The sequence below is a fragment of the Lissotriton vulgaris genome, chromosome 11 (genome assembly GCF_964263255.1).
Source record: "Lissotriton vulgaris chromosome 11, aLisVul1.2, whole genome shotgun sequence".
Lineage (NCBI taxonomy): Eukaryota > Metazoa > Chordata > Amphibia > Caudata > Salamandridae > Lissotriton > Lissotriton vulgaris.
The window spans coordinates 963,957,735-963,976,647 of NC_141699.1; the positions used below are offsets into that span (position 1 = coordinate 963,957,735).

Here is an 18,913-nt window from a genome sequence, read left to right on the forward strand (position 1 = left end):
GTGAATGTATGACATTGTTCTACATTCTGTCCATCAACTGTTTTTTTTGCAATTTTCACCCCGAGTGTGCTGGGTATGCTCAGACGTGAGTCCCAGGCTCTCCACACCACTGGAGTCAAGCTATCCAGGCTGATGAAGGCTGATAGCCAGAAACCGGTCCTTGGATGCTTGATTCCGGTCTGGGAAAGACATGGCTTGGTAGTTCGGACTGGACTGTTCCCATGAGGCACAGGGTCAGAGCTGATTTGCATATAGCCAATGTCTAACCCAGGGTGGTGTGGAGTGCAAAAATACGATGGATTTAGGCCCAGATCCTTGTACTGGGGTGAATGTATGACATTGTTCTACATTCTTTCCATCAACTGTGTTTTTTGCAATTTTCACCCTGAGTGTGCTGGGTATGCTCAGACGTGAGTCCCAGGCTCTCCACACCACTGGAGTCAAGCTATCCAGGCAGATGAAGGCTGATAGCCAGAAACCGGTCCTTGGATGCTTGATTCCGGTCTGGGAAAGACATGGCTTGGTAGTTCGGACTGGACTGTTCCCATGAGGCACAGGGTCAGAGCTGATTTGCATATAGCCAGTGTCTAAACCAGGGTGGTGTGGAGTGCAAAAAAACGATGGATTTAGGCCCAGATCCTTGTACTGGGGTGAATGTATGACATTGTTCTACATTCTGTCCATCAACTGTGTTTTTTGCAATTTTCACCCCGAGTGTGTTGGGTATGCTCAGACGTGCGTCCCAGGCTCTCCACACCACTGGAGTCAAGCTATCCAGGCTGATGAAGGCTGGCAGCCAGAAACCGGTCCTTGGATGCTTGATTGCGGTCTGGGAAAGACATGGCTTGGTAGTTCAGACTGGACTGTTCCCATGAGGCACAGGGTCAGAGCTGATTTGCATATAGCCAGTGTCTAACCCAGGATGGTGTGGAGTGCAGAAAAACGATGGATGTAGGCCCAGATCCTTGTACTGGGGTGAATGTATGACATTGTTCTACATTCTGTCCATCAACTGTGTTTTTTGCAATTTTTACCCCGAGTGTGCTGGGTATGCTCAGACGTGAGTCCCAGTGTCTCCACACCACTGGAGTCAAGCTATCCAGGCTGATGAAAGCTGATAGCCAGAAACCGGTCCTTGGATGCTTGATTCCGGTCTGGGAAAGACATGGCTTGGTAGTTCGGACTGGACTGTTCCCATGAGGCACAGGGTCAGAGCTGATTTGCATATAGCCAGTGACTAACCCAGGGTGGTGTGGAGTGCAAAAAAACGATGGATTTAGGCCCAGATCCTTGTACTGGGGTGAATGTATGACATTGTTCTACATTCTGTCCATCAACTGTGTTTTTTGCAATTTTCACCCCGAGTGTGCTGGGTATGCTCAGACGTGAGTCCCAGGCTCTCCACACCACTGGAGTCAAGCTAGCCAGGCTGATGAAGGCTGATAGCCAGAAACCGGTCCTTGGATGCTTGATTCCGGTCTGGGAAAGACATGGCTTGGTAGTTCGGACTGGACTGTTCCCATGAGGCACAGGGTCAGAGCTGATTTGCATATAGCCAGTGTCTAACCCATGGTGGTGTGGAGTGCAAAAAAACGATGGATTTAGGCCCAGATCCTTGTACTGGGGTGAATGTATGACATTATTCTACATTCTGTCCATCAACTGTTTTTTTTGCAATTTTCACCCCGAGTGTGCTGGGTATGCTCAGACGTGAGTCCCAGGCTCTCCACACCACTGGAGTCAAGCTATCCAGGCTGATGAAGGCTGATAGCCAGAAACCGGTCCTTGGATGCTTGATTCCGGTCTGGGAAAGACATGGCTTGGTAGTTCGGACTGGACTGTTCCCATGAGGCACAGGGTCAGAGCTGATTTGCATATAGCCAGTGTCTAACCCATGGTGGTGTGGAGTGCAAAAAAACGATGGATTTAGGCCCAGATCCTTGTACTGGGGTGAATGTATGACATTATTCTATATTCTGTCCATCAACTGTTTTTTTTGCAATTTTCACCCCGAGTGTGCTGGGTATGCTCAGACGTGAGTCCCAGGCTCTCCACACCACTGGAGTCAAGCTATCCAGGCTGATGAAGGATGATAGCCAGAAACCGGTCCTTGGATGCTTGATTCCGGTCTGGGAAAGACATGGCTTGGTAGTTCGGACTGGACTGTTCCCATGAGGCACAGGGTCAGAGCTGATTTGCATATAGCCAGTGTCTAACCCAGGGTGGTGTGGAGTGCAAAAAAACGATGGATTTAGGCCCAGATCCTTGTACTGGGGTGAATGTATGACATTGTTCTACATTCTGTCCATCAACTGTGTTTTTTGCAATTTTCACCCCGAGTGTGCTGGGTATGCTCAGACGTGAGTCCCAGGCTCTCCACACCACTGGAGTCAAGCTATCCAGGCTGATAAATGCTGATAGCCAGAAACAAGTCCTTGGATGCTTGATCCCGGTCTGGGAAAGACATGGCTTGGTAGTTCGGACTGGACTGTTCCCATGAGGCACAGGGTCAGAGCTGATTTGCATATAGCCAGTGTCTAACCCAGGGTGGTGTGGAGTGCAAAAAAAGGATGGATTTAGGCCCAGATCCTTGTACTGGGGTGAATGTATGACATTGTTCTACATTCTGTCCATCAACTGTGTTTTTTGCAATTTTCACCCCGAGTGTGCTGGGTATGCTCAGACGTGAGTCCCAGGCTCTCCGCACCACTGGAGTCAAGCTATCCAGGCTGATGAAGGCTGATAGCCAGAAACCGGTCCTTGGATGCTTAATTCCGGTCTGGGAAAGACATGGCTTGGTAGTTCAGACTGGACTGTTCCCATGAGGCACAGGGTTGGAGCTGATTTGCATATAGCCAGTGTCTAACCCAGGGTGGTGTGGAGTGCATAAAAATGATGGATTTAGGCCCAGATCCTTGTACTGGGGTGAATGTATGACATTGTTATACATTCTGTCCATCAACTGTGTTTTTTGCAATTTTCACCCGAGTGTGCTGGGTATGCTCAGACGTGAGTCCCAGGCTCTCCACACCACTGGAGTCAAGCTATCCAGGCTGATGAAGGCTGATAGCCAGAAACCGGCCCTTGGATGCTTGATTCCGGTCTGGGAAAGACATGGCTTGGTAGTTCGGACTGGACTGTTCCCATGAGGCACAGGGTCAGAGCTGATTTGCATATAGCCAGTGTCTAAACCAGGGTGGTGTGGAGTGCAAAAAAACGATGGATTTAGGCCCAGATCCTTGTACTGGGGTGAATGTATGACATTGTTCTACATTCTGTCCATCAACTGTGTTTTTTGCAATTTGTCACCCCGAGTGTGCTGGGTATGCTTAGACGTGAGTCCCAGGTTCTCCACACCACTGGAGTCAAGCTATCCAGGCTGATGAAGGCTGTTAGCCAGAAACCGGTCCTTGGATGCTTGATTCCGGTCTGGGAAAGACATGGCTTGGTAGTTCGGACTGGACTGTTCCCATGAGGCACAGGGTCAGAGCTGATTTGCATATAGCCAGTGTCTAACCCAGGGTGGTGTGGAGTGCAAAAAAACGATGGATTTAGGCCCAGATCCTTGTACTGGGGTGAATGTATGACATTGTTCTACATTCTGTCCATCAACTGTGTTTTTTGAAATTTTCACCCCGAGTGTGCGGGGTATGCTCAGACGTGAGTCACAGGCTCTCCACACCACTGGAGTCAAGCTATCCAGGCTGATGAAGGCTGATAGCCAGAAACCGGTCCTTGGATGCTTGATTACGGTCTGGGAAAGACATGGCTTGGTAGTTCGGACTGGACTGTTCCCATGAGGCACAGGGTCAGAGCTGATTTGCATATAGCCAGTGTCTAACCCAGGGTGGTGTGGAGTGCAAAAAAACGATGGATTTAGGCCCAGATCCTTGTACTGGGGTGAATGTATGACATTGTTCTACATTCTGTCCATCAACTGTGTTTTTTGCAATTTTCACCCCGAGTGTGCTGGGTATGCTCAGACGTGAGTCCCAGGCTCTCCACACCACTGGAGTCAAGCTATCCAGGCTGATGAAGGCTGATAGCCAGAAACCGGTCCTTGGATGCTTGATTCCGGTCTGGGAAAGACATGGCTTGGTAGTTCGGACTGGACTGTTCCCATGAGGCACAGGGTCAGAGCTGATTTGCATATAGCCAGTGTCTAACCCAGGGTGGTGTGGAGTGCAAAAAAACGATGGATTTAGGCCCAGATCCTTGTACTGGGGTGAATGTATGACATTGTTCTACATTCTGTCCATCAACTGTGTTTTTTGCAATTTTCACCCCGAGTGGGCTGGGTATGCTCAGACGTGAGTCCCAGGCTCTCCACACCACTGGAGTCAAGCTATCCAGGCTGATGAAGGCTGATAGCCAGAAACCGGTCCTTGGATGCTTGATTCCGGTCTGGGAAAGACATGGCTTGATAGTTCGGACTGGACTGTTCCCATGAGGCACAGGGTCAGAGCTGATTTGCATATAGCCAGTGTCTAACCCAGGGTGGTGTGGAGTGCAACAAAACGATGGATTTAGGCCCAGATCCTTGTACTGGGGTGAATGTATGACATTGTTCTACATTCTGTCCATCAACTGTGTTTTATGCAATTTTCACCCCGAGTGTGCTGGGTATGCTCAGACGTGAGTTCCAGGCTCTCCACACCACTGGAGTCAAGCTATCCAGGCTGATGAAGGCTGATAGCCAGAAACCGGTCCTTGGATGCTTGATTCCGGTCTGGGAAAGACATGGCTTGGTAGTTCGGACTGGACTGTTCCCATGAGGCACAGGGTCAGAGCTGATTTGCATATAGCCAGTGTCTAACCCAGGGTGGTGTGGAGTGCAAAAAAACGATGGATTTAGGCCCAGATCCTTGTACTGGGGTGAATGTATGACATTGTTCTACATTCTTTCCATCAACTGTGTTTTTTGCTATATTCTAGATTGTGGCGGAGTCCTTTGAACCTGCAAAACAAGTGATATGATTCTATTTTTTCTTTTTCACTAAACTCAACAGCAGTAGCAACATCTAGGTCCTGATGAATGCATTGGCACTTTCCATTTATGCAGAAACATGTTGACCACTTTTTGCTGAGCGGATATTTTGTTATATCTGTTTATTCACCATTGTTTTTATGTTTGGGGAGCTGAGAGAAATCATTACAATTTCCACTTCTACTCAGCCTCACCCAATTTTATTCTATCACTAATCACTTATTTGCACTGCTTTTTTCAGTTGTTATATTACACTGACACCACCCACTAGATAATAAGAAAGGGTCTTCTTACTCTCATAGTCCTTTTATACTCTTGTGACTGTGATTGCACTAACTCCTGGATAAGGAGAACCCATATGATGTGAAAGTGGTGGAACAGATCGACAACTGATGGGAAAATTCTCACCTACCCTCGGGTATGTGTCTCCCAGTAGAGTAATCACGTGCACTGTGTTTTATTGAACCACGTGGTGTTACTGAACAATCTGGTTCACAATACTTGGTTTTTGTTATGTCAAAAGGTTTTCTGTGTTTAGAGCTCTTTTCTTCGACTCCTAGATACTTCTTGTGTATTTCATTATACTTAGTTGCTATTTTAGTTTTTCTTTTTAACTTATCATCTTTTTAAGATGGTGGTTTGAACATGTTTTTCACTAATACAATAAAATGCCAAGCATGCATGCTTTTTGGGTAAAGATTGGTTTTCTGTAGTCTGCGCTGTTAGTTGCCAGGATACACATAAGAGACCACACTGTCCTTGCTTCATTATGTGCTTGTAGAAGATGACTCTTTTCCCCCAGACTTAGTAAAGATGTTATTCTGCATCACTAAGCAGAATGCAATAAGGCTGGTGTTTCATTATTTTAACAGCGTTTGTTTAGAATCCGGTGAAAGGCACTTCACACCGGAGTTATCATGGAAGCTTCTGAGAGCTGTGACAGAGATGCAGCTCCGCAGGCCCTGACATTCATCCTAACAAGCAAGATAGCTGTGCAAGCAGAGATGTGTGCAGGTTTGCACACTGAGAGGGAGTGCTTTCCTTGATGCATTGAGGCTGGCCTTCCGAGACATTATAACAAGGTATGGGGTTAGTTCATTCCAACTGAGTCTGGTAGAAGGGTGTTCCTATAATGCTCTCTCTAGAGTAGGGGTATTAGTGATAAATAGGAGTATTATTTGGAACAATTAACAAGGTTAAATTGTTAGTGTTTTTAGCCATGCAAGTAATGCTTATAATGATGTGTCTCATTTGTCTAATAATTGCTGTTTATATGTTACTTTCAAAGATTAGATCTTTTCAATAGACATTTGAAAATGTGTTATTGTCTCTGCCTTTTGTAACACCTTGGACATGCAAAAGTGATAAATGAAAGAGTTAGATTCAGTTCCACGAATTCCTTCGAAATAGGAGTGGTCATGTTTGAGAATGCCAACAGCATCTGTAACTGTGGAGGTTTAGGAGTTGAGATGCTGTACTGTGAGCTCGCCAACCCAACGTTTACTGGCGATATAATAAGCCTGAGTCTCTTTATTTTATAACTTTGGTCATCTAATGCACACTTCTACTGAGTTTTTAGGGTTAGAGGGTCCGGCCTCTTTGCGGAGCTCAGTGAGGAATGACCGGCCCTCGGAGTGGTGAGGTGGAGGGTGCCCCTTGATCTAGCGGCGCAATCGTGGGCTCGAATCTGCCAGGTTGAGATGATCTAATCCCTATCTAATCTAATCCCAATGCCTGAGGGTTAATGTGCACTGGGACCCCATTTTGGGCTCCGTAGGGATACATCCCCTGACCCCATCCTCAAAAAGGCAGGCTTCTAACCTCATTCATGGAAACAGAGGACAGATCAACACTCCGGATACAATCTTATGGAAAGTGACATAGGACTACGCAGTCACTACATTCTACATTCTTGCAATCATGACTGAATAGGACCCAGTACCCCACCTTACCTAGGGAAAGGGACTTTGATCTTTGCCCCATGCTAGGGATGTTAACCTGGACTATGATCTACCCCCCAAAGTGTTTATTTACTTATTTACCTATCTAATTTGCTCCATGCTAGCGATGTTAACCTGGACTTTGATCTACCCCCAACATGTTTATTTTCTTTTTTACCTATCTAATTTGATCCATGATAGTGATGTTAACCTGTTTTATTATCTAATCTGCTCCTGACTTTTATTCCTCCTTTGCTTAACCAACCTTCTTATCTTGCCCCTGTTTTAATCATCATACTTATTGTGTTTGTGTTACCTATTTAACTTACTCCATATTACCAATGTTTAATCTGTTTTTGCTGTCTAATCTGCCTCTGACTTCAATTTCCTCATTTGTTTAACCTACCTTCTTATATTACCACTATTAATATCATCATATTTATCGTGTTTATTTTACTATTTTATTTGCTTCATTTTAGTGATGTAATCTCTTTTGCTCTCTAATCTGCGCCTGGTTTTTAACTCCATGCTTGCTTACATTACTTCCCGATCCTGCCCCTATTTTTCTCTCCCAGCCCCCCCCTACTTTTTTTGGTTTCCAATTCCTCACTTGCTTACCCTACTTCCTGATCCTGCCCTACCTTTCTCTCCCAGAACCCCCCCACACTTTTTTTGATTTCCAATCCTCCTCTCCTCACTTACTCCCATCCCCTTAACTTCCCTGTCTTCACGCTGTCCTCCTCCCTCGTCCTCCTAACATGCCTCCTCACAGCACCATCCATCAACCCCAGGACGCTACTCTTGCCAAACATGGCCCTAACTCCTGGATCATTCTTTACCCCCCCCCCCAGTCTCTGGAAACATGCTACAAAAAACTTCAAACATAAACTCCTCATCCGTAACCCGGAAACACTCATTGTTGACAACTACATCAGCTTCACCTGCCCCATTATCACCTAATACATCTTTTACTCCAAACCCCCTTCCAAATGGAGAGCCTCTTCCTTCAACACCTACCAATCTCGAAATCAACCAAAATACCTTATGGATTCAAAATACCCACCGCTCCCTCCCCAGCCTTTCATGGTGATGTTGACATCTCCATCGTCAAAACAGGTAACATCCTCATATAAGCCACGGCATCCCAACGTTCCATCTTCAAACTCCACTTCAGCACTATGTCCCTCCTCCTCGAACACTCATCGCCTAACACTCCACCTCTCCAAACGAATAGCACCCCTCATACCTCTACCTACACCTTCCCCCCTGCTCTACCTCCACTCTCAACCACCCAACTAACTCCGTCGTCCAACAATGGACTTCACTATCTTCCTCCTTGGACCTCTCTACTGCTAATGACATCCCCCATCCCCAATCACATACTTCACATCCCCCTCTTATCTCCCTCTCTCCCCCTACCCCCATAAACTCCCTCTCTTCAGACCCCTCCTTGAATAATGATATCCCCCACTCCCAATCACTGACTTACCACTCCCCTCCTATGACCCCACCTCCCCCTGACCCCCCAAACTCTCTCCCCCTGACCCAACCATTCAGATACTCCACCGTCCTTTCCCCTCAAGCACCCACTTCATCAGAAACTCTGTGCCCCCTGAACAACCTAACCCCTCCACTGACACTTATCAGCTCTGTCACCCCTCACTCCTCACCTACTACCCAATCTCCCCACCCACACAACCGGCCACCTTCCACAACTAATCAAGACCACTCCCTTTCCCCAGACCATATTCCTCTTTTCTCCTACGCCCCTTCTATCCCTCCCCGTAACCGGATGGCTCAGAACCTACACAACACCAAATATGACCGATCTAAATTGACTATCGAACCCCTTACAACTCCCAGCCCCATCGCCCTCCACCACACATCTCCTTCCCCATCACCCCCTCACACACTAGTCCACCCTCCACAAATAACACAGACCGTACCCTCTCGACACCTCACCTAGCCTTATTTGCCCAGAGCATACAAAACATTGAACATGACCTTTCTAGCTTAACTACTGTACTGGCACGACTCAGGAAAGATTTTGTCCTCCTCAGCGCCAAAACCCTCCCCCACCATAAAATCCCCTCCCACCCTCCTTCAAAAATCCCTCACACCACACACAACAGGTGGAGATCGCTCCTTCTCTGCTGGGGTATGCACAGACCTCACCGCACCTCTAACCATCTATCCCCATCTGACCTCGCCGACCTATGCAACTCCTACCTTCCTAATGTACCAACCACAAACCCTCCACTCCACCACGCCCCATCCCTGTTATCATAGGTACTAATAGAACCCCTTCCTCCCCAGCTTACCCCAGACCACCGCCCCAACTCACGTCAATCCCCTCGTGCCCACCATCCATATACAACCCCACACCACTGAAGTGCATGCTCGTCAACTGTCGATCCGCTGTTTTACACGCCACGGAAATTTCGGAAACAATCCTGAGTGAATCCATTGATATCGCATTCCTCACAGAAACCAGGCTAAATAACCACTCAACGAGCATACTTGACCTACTCTCCACTCCTGGATACTCTATTCTTAGAAAAGATAGACCAGACAGAGTGGGGGGTGGTCTCGCCATTATCTTTAAAAATGATTTTCAGATATCTCTTGTCACTAAACCAGGCTACTCATGCGAATACCTGGAAGCTGAACTGTCAACTCAAAACATCCTCCCAATTCGCCTACATAAACATCTATCCGCCCCGGGACCACCACAGCCCTTCATTGAGGACTTATCTGAGCTCCTGACGAAATCTGCATTATCCAACTCAAAAATCTCTTTCTTGGGGATCTTAACCTCAATTGGAACGATACCAATGACCCCACTATCACCCTCTTCACTACTCTCCTTGAGATCAGTGAACTCAAACAACTTTGCTTATCCCCAACACAGGCCAAAGGATCCATACTTGACGTCATTCTGTCTAACGAAGATCTGACCACCGTGACCAATATCATCCCCATTGACTGGTCTGACCATCACCTTATACTGTTCACCATCGATACCTCAGCAAGCCTCCCCACATCTAAAGTTAACAGACCTAAGAAATTGACAAGGAACCTAAAATGTATCCCCCAGGCGCTCTTCAATCTAAACTCCAAACTAAACTCCTCATTCCCCACTCACAAAATGCAAATGAGCTCACTGACCTCTTCAATAATACTGTCACTGGTATTCTTGACAAACTGGCCCGCCTAAACTCAAAAACCAAAGAAACACCCCCTCAAACTCTTGGTTTAATACCAAGATTATTAATGAAAGACGGGCACTCAGACTAGCGGAAAGAACCTGGAGACACCATCCCTTACACTCCTATCTTGCACGTCTCAATTGTGCTAGATCCACGTACAAAAAACACATCCTCAAGCAAAAGGCATCCTTCTTCCACACTCAACTTGATCGTGCCAAAAACAGACCCAGGGAACTCTTCAATATCATTCGTAACCAAACTTCCCCAGCATCTCCTAATATGACAGCCTCCTCAGCCAGATACGACGGAATTGCCGATTTCTTCTCAGAAAAAATGGCCAAAATTGATCAATCCTTCCTTCCCACACAACCACCCTCCAATCCGCTCCCTAACAACCCTTCTCACCCACCCACTTCTCTACCCCCCCAACCACTCCACTGGCTTCCCTGCTACCACTTCACCGGCTACCAACTCCCCTAAATCACAACTAAAGAACAATTTACTCCCCATCACTGAGCTAGAAGTCCTCAAAATAATTGGCAATCTTAAACCGTCCTCCTACACAAAAGACCCTGTACCCTCCAACCTTGTCCCTACCCTTAAGCACATCATCGCCCCTACTGGACCAAAATCATTAACACCTCTCTCTCCACGGGCTGTGTCCCCACCTCCCTTCAACTTGGACAAATCTCGCCCATAATTAAAAATCCTAATGCTGACCCAAATGACCTAAACAATCTCCTCCGTATCATCAACCTCCCCCTTCTCGCATAGGTTCTTGAAAAATGTGTCCTACTACAACTTGACAAACACATTGAAAACTTCAACCTACTTGACCCCCTTCGGTCTAGCTTCAGGAAAGGCTGCAGCACCGAAACGGCAATGCAATGCCATAGATGACATCCATCAATCACTTGATAATGGCGATACCTGCTTTCTTCAACTCCTTGTTCTCTCCGCAGAGTTCGATACATTCAATTATTCAGCCCTACTTAATGTTCTTAGGACCCGTTTCGGCCTTGATGACACCGCTTTCAAATGGTTCACCTCTTACCTTCAACACCAAACTCAGCAAATAAAAATTAAAATTGTCTCTCTAAACCCACTCCAGTCTCCCTTGGAGTCCCCCAAGGATCTATTCTCTCTCCTTCCCTCTTTAACCTCTTTATGGAACCCCTCACTCTCATTCTTAACCGCATCGCTGCTGCGGCGATTTTTGCGGTGTGCTGCATTTTTGTAATTGCCGCGCTACATGACGAGCTCAGCTCGTCATCAGCACACGCCACCCGTGGCTGATGACGAGCTGAGCTCGTCATCAGCATCGAAAGGGTTAAACAAGCAGGTATCAACTACCATCTATACGCCGATGACAACCAAATCTATTACAAGATTAAAACTCATGCTGGCATCTTACACCTGAATAACACCCTTTACAAGATACAATCCTGGTTCCATTCAAATCATCTCAAACTAAACCCTAATAAAACTGAAATCATTCTTTTCCCCCCTAAAAAGAACCCTCTCCTTGTTCAATCATGGATTTCAGACCTTAACGTATTCAACTGCTCACTCACACTGTCAAACTCCATCAAATCTCCTGGCATTACTGTTGACAACACCCTCACCCTTAACGTTCACATCAAAAACTCTGCCAAAGGAGCCCTCTTCACTCCCTGTCACCTCAAGAAAATCAAATCATTCATACCCACCGATGATTTTAAACTTGCAGTACAATCACTTGTTCTTTCACGTATTGACTATGGCAACGCCATCCTCAACGGAATCCCCAAGGTCCACCTTGCTCCAATTAAAGCTGTGCTCAACCTTGTAGACAGGGTCATCACGGACTACAAATGCTTGGATCATATCTCCCCAGCTCTCAAATCTCTTAAATGGCTCCCTATCGAAGGGAGATCAGCTTACAAAACTGCCTGCATTACTCATAAAGCCCTCCAACAAAACACTCCGCAGTACCTCTCCAAGACACTCTTCATCGCTGGTACCACTCGTCCTCTGAGAAGCACCAACGCCCTCCTCCTAATCCCGCCTCTGCATAAAAAGAAAAACACACAATCTCGCTCCTTCTCTGGCAATGCCCCTACTATCTGGAATACCTTCCCAAAAAACCTGCGCTGTAACCCCTCCTACGCCAGCTTAAAAAAAGACCTCAAAACCCACCTCTTTAACTACTATCGGGGATCCTAACATGTGCCCGACTCCTGATCTCTTTTCACCATACCATATTTGTTTCAGTAATATATATCCCTCTTCCTGTACTCCACTTTACCCAAATTACTTGTTAATGTATTGCTCTAGCTCCGGTTTTATTCCTTCATTCCTTCTTGACTTGTAATTATGTTGTTTTTTACTTTGATATTTCACACTGCTTTTTCTGTTTTTATGCTTTTATACCATGTTTGCCTTATACTATCCTGATCATGTAAAGTGCTCTGATACCTCTGGGTCCAGCTAGCGCTACATAAAACTTTTAAAATAAATTAAAAATAAATAAATAAGTGGCAGCATCTACCAGCTGCATTGGTGCTTTGCGTGTGGGCACAGGACCCCGCTCCACACCTGTGCAACAACCTCCCAGTGAGAATAACAATGACTTAGAAGCAATAGTCTGCTTCTTTAATCCTTTTATTAAGGTGAGGTAAAGTAATTGATGTGTTTTGAAAAATAATGAATAGTAATATTATCGTATAGTAAATAATGAATAGTAATATTAAATATTCTAAAAAATACAAATAGATAATTAATTAAAAGAAATAAATTTTAAATGTTTTAATAATATATCATTTTAAATGTAATATACTCAAAATATAAAAATACTTTCCTGGATAAAGTAACATGCATTATCCTAACTCCAAACCAAAGTTATTAAAAAATAAAGAAATACAAAATTATTCAAACTCACTATTCTAATTAAACTCCTGTAAAAAGTAGGGAAAAGTATACATTTACAAATCAAACACTAAAATTAAAGAAAGTTGATATGCTTGGGGGGTTTAGATTCACTATTCTAACTTCAGTCTAACAAACACTGGGGGAAATGATACCTCAGGCAGGGCCAGGTGAATTATTTGAAGCACAGTTTAACAAACTTTGGAAAAAGTGCAGACATTGGTGGGGGGAACAGAATAAATATTCCTATTTCACTCTATAAAACGCTGGAAAGAGTGTATTAATGGAGGGGCCAGATTTTTCATTCTAATTCTAGCCTAACAAACATTGATGAAAGTGTATACTTAGGAAGTATCATATTTATGTTCCTAACTACAGTCTAACAAATATTGGAGGAAGTGCAATAATTTGAGGAAAAAATCTATTCTATGTTCTTCCTGTGAAACAATGGGTCAGTGCACTCATTTTGGAGGGGGTAGATTTCATATTTTACCTCCAGTTAAACAAACATTGCGGACAGTTCCAACATTGGGAGGAGGTGGAACAGATTTAATATTCTAACTAAGGTCTAACAATGAGGCACTTTCATACCTAGGGGGTCAGCTTTACTATTCTATGCCCACTCTACTAACCTCACGGAAATTCATACATTGGGGTACTCAGATACAACACGGCCAAATTATATAAATGAGCATAAACATTATTGTATGTATTTAAATAAAAAAATCGAAACCTTAAATATACTAAACATTTTTAAAAATCAAAAAAATATTTTACAAAATCAACAAATATGTAAGAAATGCACATGTATTAAATAAAATGTAAAATAAACAGCATCTCAAAGATTACAAATATAAAGTAAATGTAATAAAATCTGTTATGATAAAAATATTTACATTTTTCTTTGATTATGAGTTAACTGTATTTGAGAACATACTGACCCTGCATTCCACCAATATACTTTCAATGGAAAAAACAAAAATAAACATATAAAGAACCAAAACATGCAAAAAATAGGAAACCTTATCAAATATAACGAATGTAACATACTATACAGGTAGTGGTTTATTTTATTTTATTTTTATTTCTTGTATAGCACCAGAATCGACCCCCGAAGTGGTATCTCTGCGCTTAGGGCGGACCGTGAGGGTATGATGCAGCTCCAGCAAGATCAGGCACAGAAAAGAGTGGTCTTAAGCAGCTTCCTGAATTGTAGATGATCCAAGCACTGTCTCAAAGACATGGGAAGCTCATTCCAGTATTGAGGGCCAAGATGGGAGAGAACTCTTCCTCCTAATCTTGCCTTTCTTACTCGAGGCACGACAAAAAGGTGTTTGGCCCTCGAGTGGAGGGATCTCGACGGTACATATAGCATGAATTTCTCTGAGAGATAAGAGGGACCCAGATTAAGCAGTGACTTATGAATAGTGCAGCAGATTTTAAATCTGACCCGTTGGCGGATAGGGAGCCAGTGCAGCTTCATAAGAAGAGGGCCAGAGGGGGTCCTAAAGGGAGCATTAAGGACCAACTGTGCTGCCGTATTCTGGACTACGTGCAGTCTGCTGTGTGAGGCGTCATTAGCGGAAATCAACAGGCCGTTGCAGTAGTTCAGACCGCTTAATACCAGCGCCTGGACTAAAGTTTTCCGGGTAGAGTCAGGAAGCAGAGGGAAGACTCGACGGAGCAGGCCTATAACATGGAAACAGGAACCAGCTGTCTAAGCAACATGCTTCTTCAGAATAAGGGCTTGATCTAGACGGAAACCTAGGTTTTTGACTGTTGACTTGGGGGAGGGATGGGGGCCTAGGTTGGTCAGCCACTAAGCTGGTGTCCATAGAAGGGGGGCCTCTCCGAAGAGCATAATCTCTGTTTTTCCCACATTACAATGGAAGAAATTATTCTTCATTCAGTGGGATATGGCTCTCATCCCATTAGAGGCCTGCTGTACCGACGAGGTGAATTTATCGAATGGAAAGAGTAACTGGTTATCGTCAGCATATGATATGGGAATAAACCCATGTGTCCTCAGGAGATTGGCCAAGGAAGCAATATAGATGTTGAACAATGTGGGGCGCAAACATGAGCCCTGGGGTACTCCCTTGGACAATTCCTTGGGGGCCGAACGATACGGGCCTGAATTGACAATCTGGGAGCGATCTGATAGAAAGCTCCTCATCCACTGTAAGGCTGATTTTCTTAATCCGATCTCTTTCAGTCTTTTGATCAAAATATTGTGAGAAACTGTGTTGAAAGCCACGGATAGGTCCAACAGCACCAGAATCATAGAATGACCCTTATCTAGGGTCATCCTGATGTTATCTGTGACCGCTAGTAATGCTGATTCGGTGATGTATTTGGGCCTAAAACCGGACTGGGAGGGTTCTAAACATCCTGTCAGTTCGACATGAATGGAGAGGTGAGTATTGGCATGTTCCTCCATAAGTTTGCTCAAGGACAGGAGGAGTGAAATAGGGCAGAGGTTGGAAAGATCCGTCCACGGGACTTTAGTGTTCTTGCAGATTGGTCTGACCTGAGCAACTTTCCACTCCAGCGATATGTGGCCTTCTGTTAGGGAGAGACTAATAAGCGATTGCATTGAGGGAGACAGATGTTTAGCTAAAGACGGAATAACTTTAGCTGGAATAGGGTCAGAAGGGGACCCAGATTTTATCTTGCGAATCAATAGTTCAACTTCTGCTAATGCAAGTGTGGGAAAGTGCTCTAACAGCCGAGGGTCTATTGGATTCAGTTGGTCCAAGGCCATTGGGATCTGCTGCAGGCTTCCTGCTGAGGTTTTAGCGAATAAATACTGTGAAACATAATGCAGGCCCTAAATAATATATAAAATATTATAGTATCAATCAATTATGATTAGATATAAAATGATATCCCCCAAAAAATCGAATCAATAATGCATTAATACATTATTATCAATATGCAGTTATTTTTATTTAAGTACTACGTACCCAATAAATGCCTCACCCCGAAGCTAAAATGTATTCAGTAATTCGCACTTTAATAAAAGTGCAAACTAATACATAATAATTCAAAAAATAAAGTCATTAATGCACATTAATAATTACATACTGAAAGTAAGACAATATCCATTAAAATTCCTAATAAAACCCCCAAAATATTCAATTAAAATCAACTAGCATTTAATTTAAAAAAGCACAATCATGCAATAAAACCTACGATTTAAAATCTAAATTATACTATTGCTATATTAATATTTCCAAATATTTTACATTCATTTGGGCAATATTTTGTGGTCACAATATTTTGATCACACAGTATTGTGTTCACGTACTATTTTCTTCAGTCACTATTTAGGTAGAACCACATGTGCAAATGGTGCCAAAAAGCAGTTTTAAAAAACATATTTGTGAATACTCACAGCGCTTTAAGTGTACCCTCATGAGTGTGTACGGCTTTACAGCTAGATTCATCAAAGAGCCGTTTTGCGAGTCCTTAATAGCGATTATTAAGGAATCGCTATTAAGGACTTGCAAAACGGGATTTATGTAGGAATCGCTAAATAAATTGCGATTCCTACACATTCCTTATTTGCGATTAGCAAATTGCTAATCGCAAATAAGGAATAACTCCCCATTCATTCCTATGGGCTAAAGGCCCATATGAATGAATGGGGAGTATTCCTTATTTGCGATTAGCAATTTGCTAATCGCAAATAAGATAGCGATTTCAAGGGTGCCAGGGGTGTCCAAAGGACACCCAGTAGCACCCCTGAAATGCAAATTTACACAGGTGTTGCGCACACACATGTCCAAAGGACATGTGTGTGTGTAACATGCAACAGAGAAAAATGCACTACAGTGCATTTTTTTATTTTTTCGCTATTTACCACGAAGTCAGACTTCGTGGTAAATAGCGGCCAAATATTGCGAATTCGCAATTTAAAATTGGTTAATGAATTGCATTTAAGGAATCTCTAATAGAGATTCCTTAAATGCAATTCCTCGCAAATATGCCATTTCGCAAATAGCGATTTTTACATTTGGGATAATGAATCCCAAATGCAATAATTGCGCTCGCAAAGGGCCAGATTCTCAGAATCTGGCCCTTTGCGAGCGCAATTTCCTTTCATGAATCTAGCTGAATGTGCGTTATTTCAACTATGATTGACCTGTATTTGTCGAATCGAATACTCAATGAATCTGTTTATAATCATACATTTAAATGAGTAAAAGGAACTGCGCCATGGAAACGGAGTAAAGTCACGTGAGGATTTTTTTATGTAACACAGTTCACAAACAGCTCCATAGCTGCCACTTTATTTACTACTAGGAAAAGTATCGAAAGTATATTTTTAATTTCTGTAAAAATCGTGCCAACAAACAGTCCCCTTTCAAATGTCCACTTGCCTGTCATTGAAAACACGTTCTATTTAGATGACTTTGCAAGGTCTAAATATTACGGTTAAAGTTAACTAGCAAGGTCTCAAAAATGCGATTGGGAACTTACCAAATGCACAATTGTTCTTATAGTCGAATCTATAAACATTATTTTCCATCTCTCCTCGACGTTCTCTGGAAGAGGTATATAAAAATAATATCCCACAAGAACAGACGCAACTGCAAAATAAAACAATTTCGATGCCATTGTAGATTCTTCACTCGGTTCAGTTCAGCTCTTTTCACGGCTCCTAACTCTAGTCGTCTCACACGAGTTTAGAGGTTATGTGATGCTGAAACTTGTACACGCCTTCCCTTTGAGATTTCCAACTTGCACAGAGTTTGCCAAACCACAGGCAGTCCAAGTTAACCTTTGAATGGTTTCTATTGAAGAGTGTGTTTCATGAGCACACAGCCAAGCCACGCCTATAACTTTATTGGGGCATGATAAAACCTGGCACAGTGTACTGTAAGGTAAAATATTAATGTTAGTAGTAGTAAACAGTGTGAAGCATGAGGAAATATGCTCATGTATAATGTAGACATGTAATCAGAAAAAAATCATGACTTTCTAAAATGTTTCTCTGCACATCGCTGATCTACTCATAAACACTAGTTGGTAAAGGCAATAGGGCTGGCCATTTTATAAGTGAGTGTTCTCTACTGATTAGGGAGTGTGCATGTATGGGTACCCTGATGCATGAGTGGGTAAATGCAAGAATGTTTCAACAAATGGATGCATGATTGAGTGCATAAATGAATGTTCTTCAATAAATACCGAGTTTGTGGATGCGGTTTTGTAAATGGATGACTAGTTTAATATCATAATGTATCAACTATTGGATGGAGTGAATGAATGGATACATGAATAACTGCATTGATAATTAGTGGGTGGGGTTAGTGACTAAGTATGTGCATGGATGAACTGTTGAATGAATGCATGGATAGATAACAGAGTGAGTGCATTAATGAATGTGGGAGCAGAGGAATGGAGGTAGCTACATCAAACAAATCTTAAACCTATAACTTTAGCACTCGTGGCAATGTTATAAAAATGACAGGAATTATCAATTTTATGCCAGTATAAGCATTACATCAGGGCTGGGCTCTAATGTGCCAAGAATGCCCACCATGTGTCAGCATTTGTGACAATTAAGCATGTTTATGTCTGAGCCTTCATTCAGTGACTTAGTGCATGTTTCATGTTTGCACCATTACTCATTAATATTAACTCCATATGAAGTATTACACAGAAGACATGTAGAAATCACAAATGGGCGCACAGTGAAATATAGAAATGTCACACATTTGCACTCTGTTCGAACCCTTGTTCCATCCCCTTAGAGTTCCCACTCTTCATACGTTTTTTTTATTTGTTGTTTTTTTGCACATTTATTCACTGTGAACTTGACCCGAAGGTGGTGAAGCATTTTATGTGAGCACCAGTTACATTAC

General features: G+C 43.5%; 1 protein-coding gene across 1 annotated transcript in view; it reads right to left on the reverse strand.

Moving 5' to 3' along the window:
• LOC147683763 (arylacetamide deacetylase-like) overlaps nt 1–17,867 on the reverse strand; it is a 209,792-nt gene extending 191,925 nt beyond the window's left edge. Inside the window, exon 1 of the mRNA XM_086944132.1 lies at nt 17,529–17,867. Coding sequence (XP_086800258.1) covers nt 17,529–17,666 — 138 coding nt within the window. The 5' untranslated portion in view covers nt 17,667–17,867. The remainder of the gene's footprint in view (nt 1–17,528) is intronic.
• Between the last annotated feature and the right edge of the window lie 1,046 nt (nt 17,868–18,913).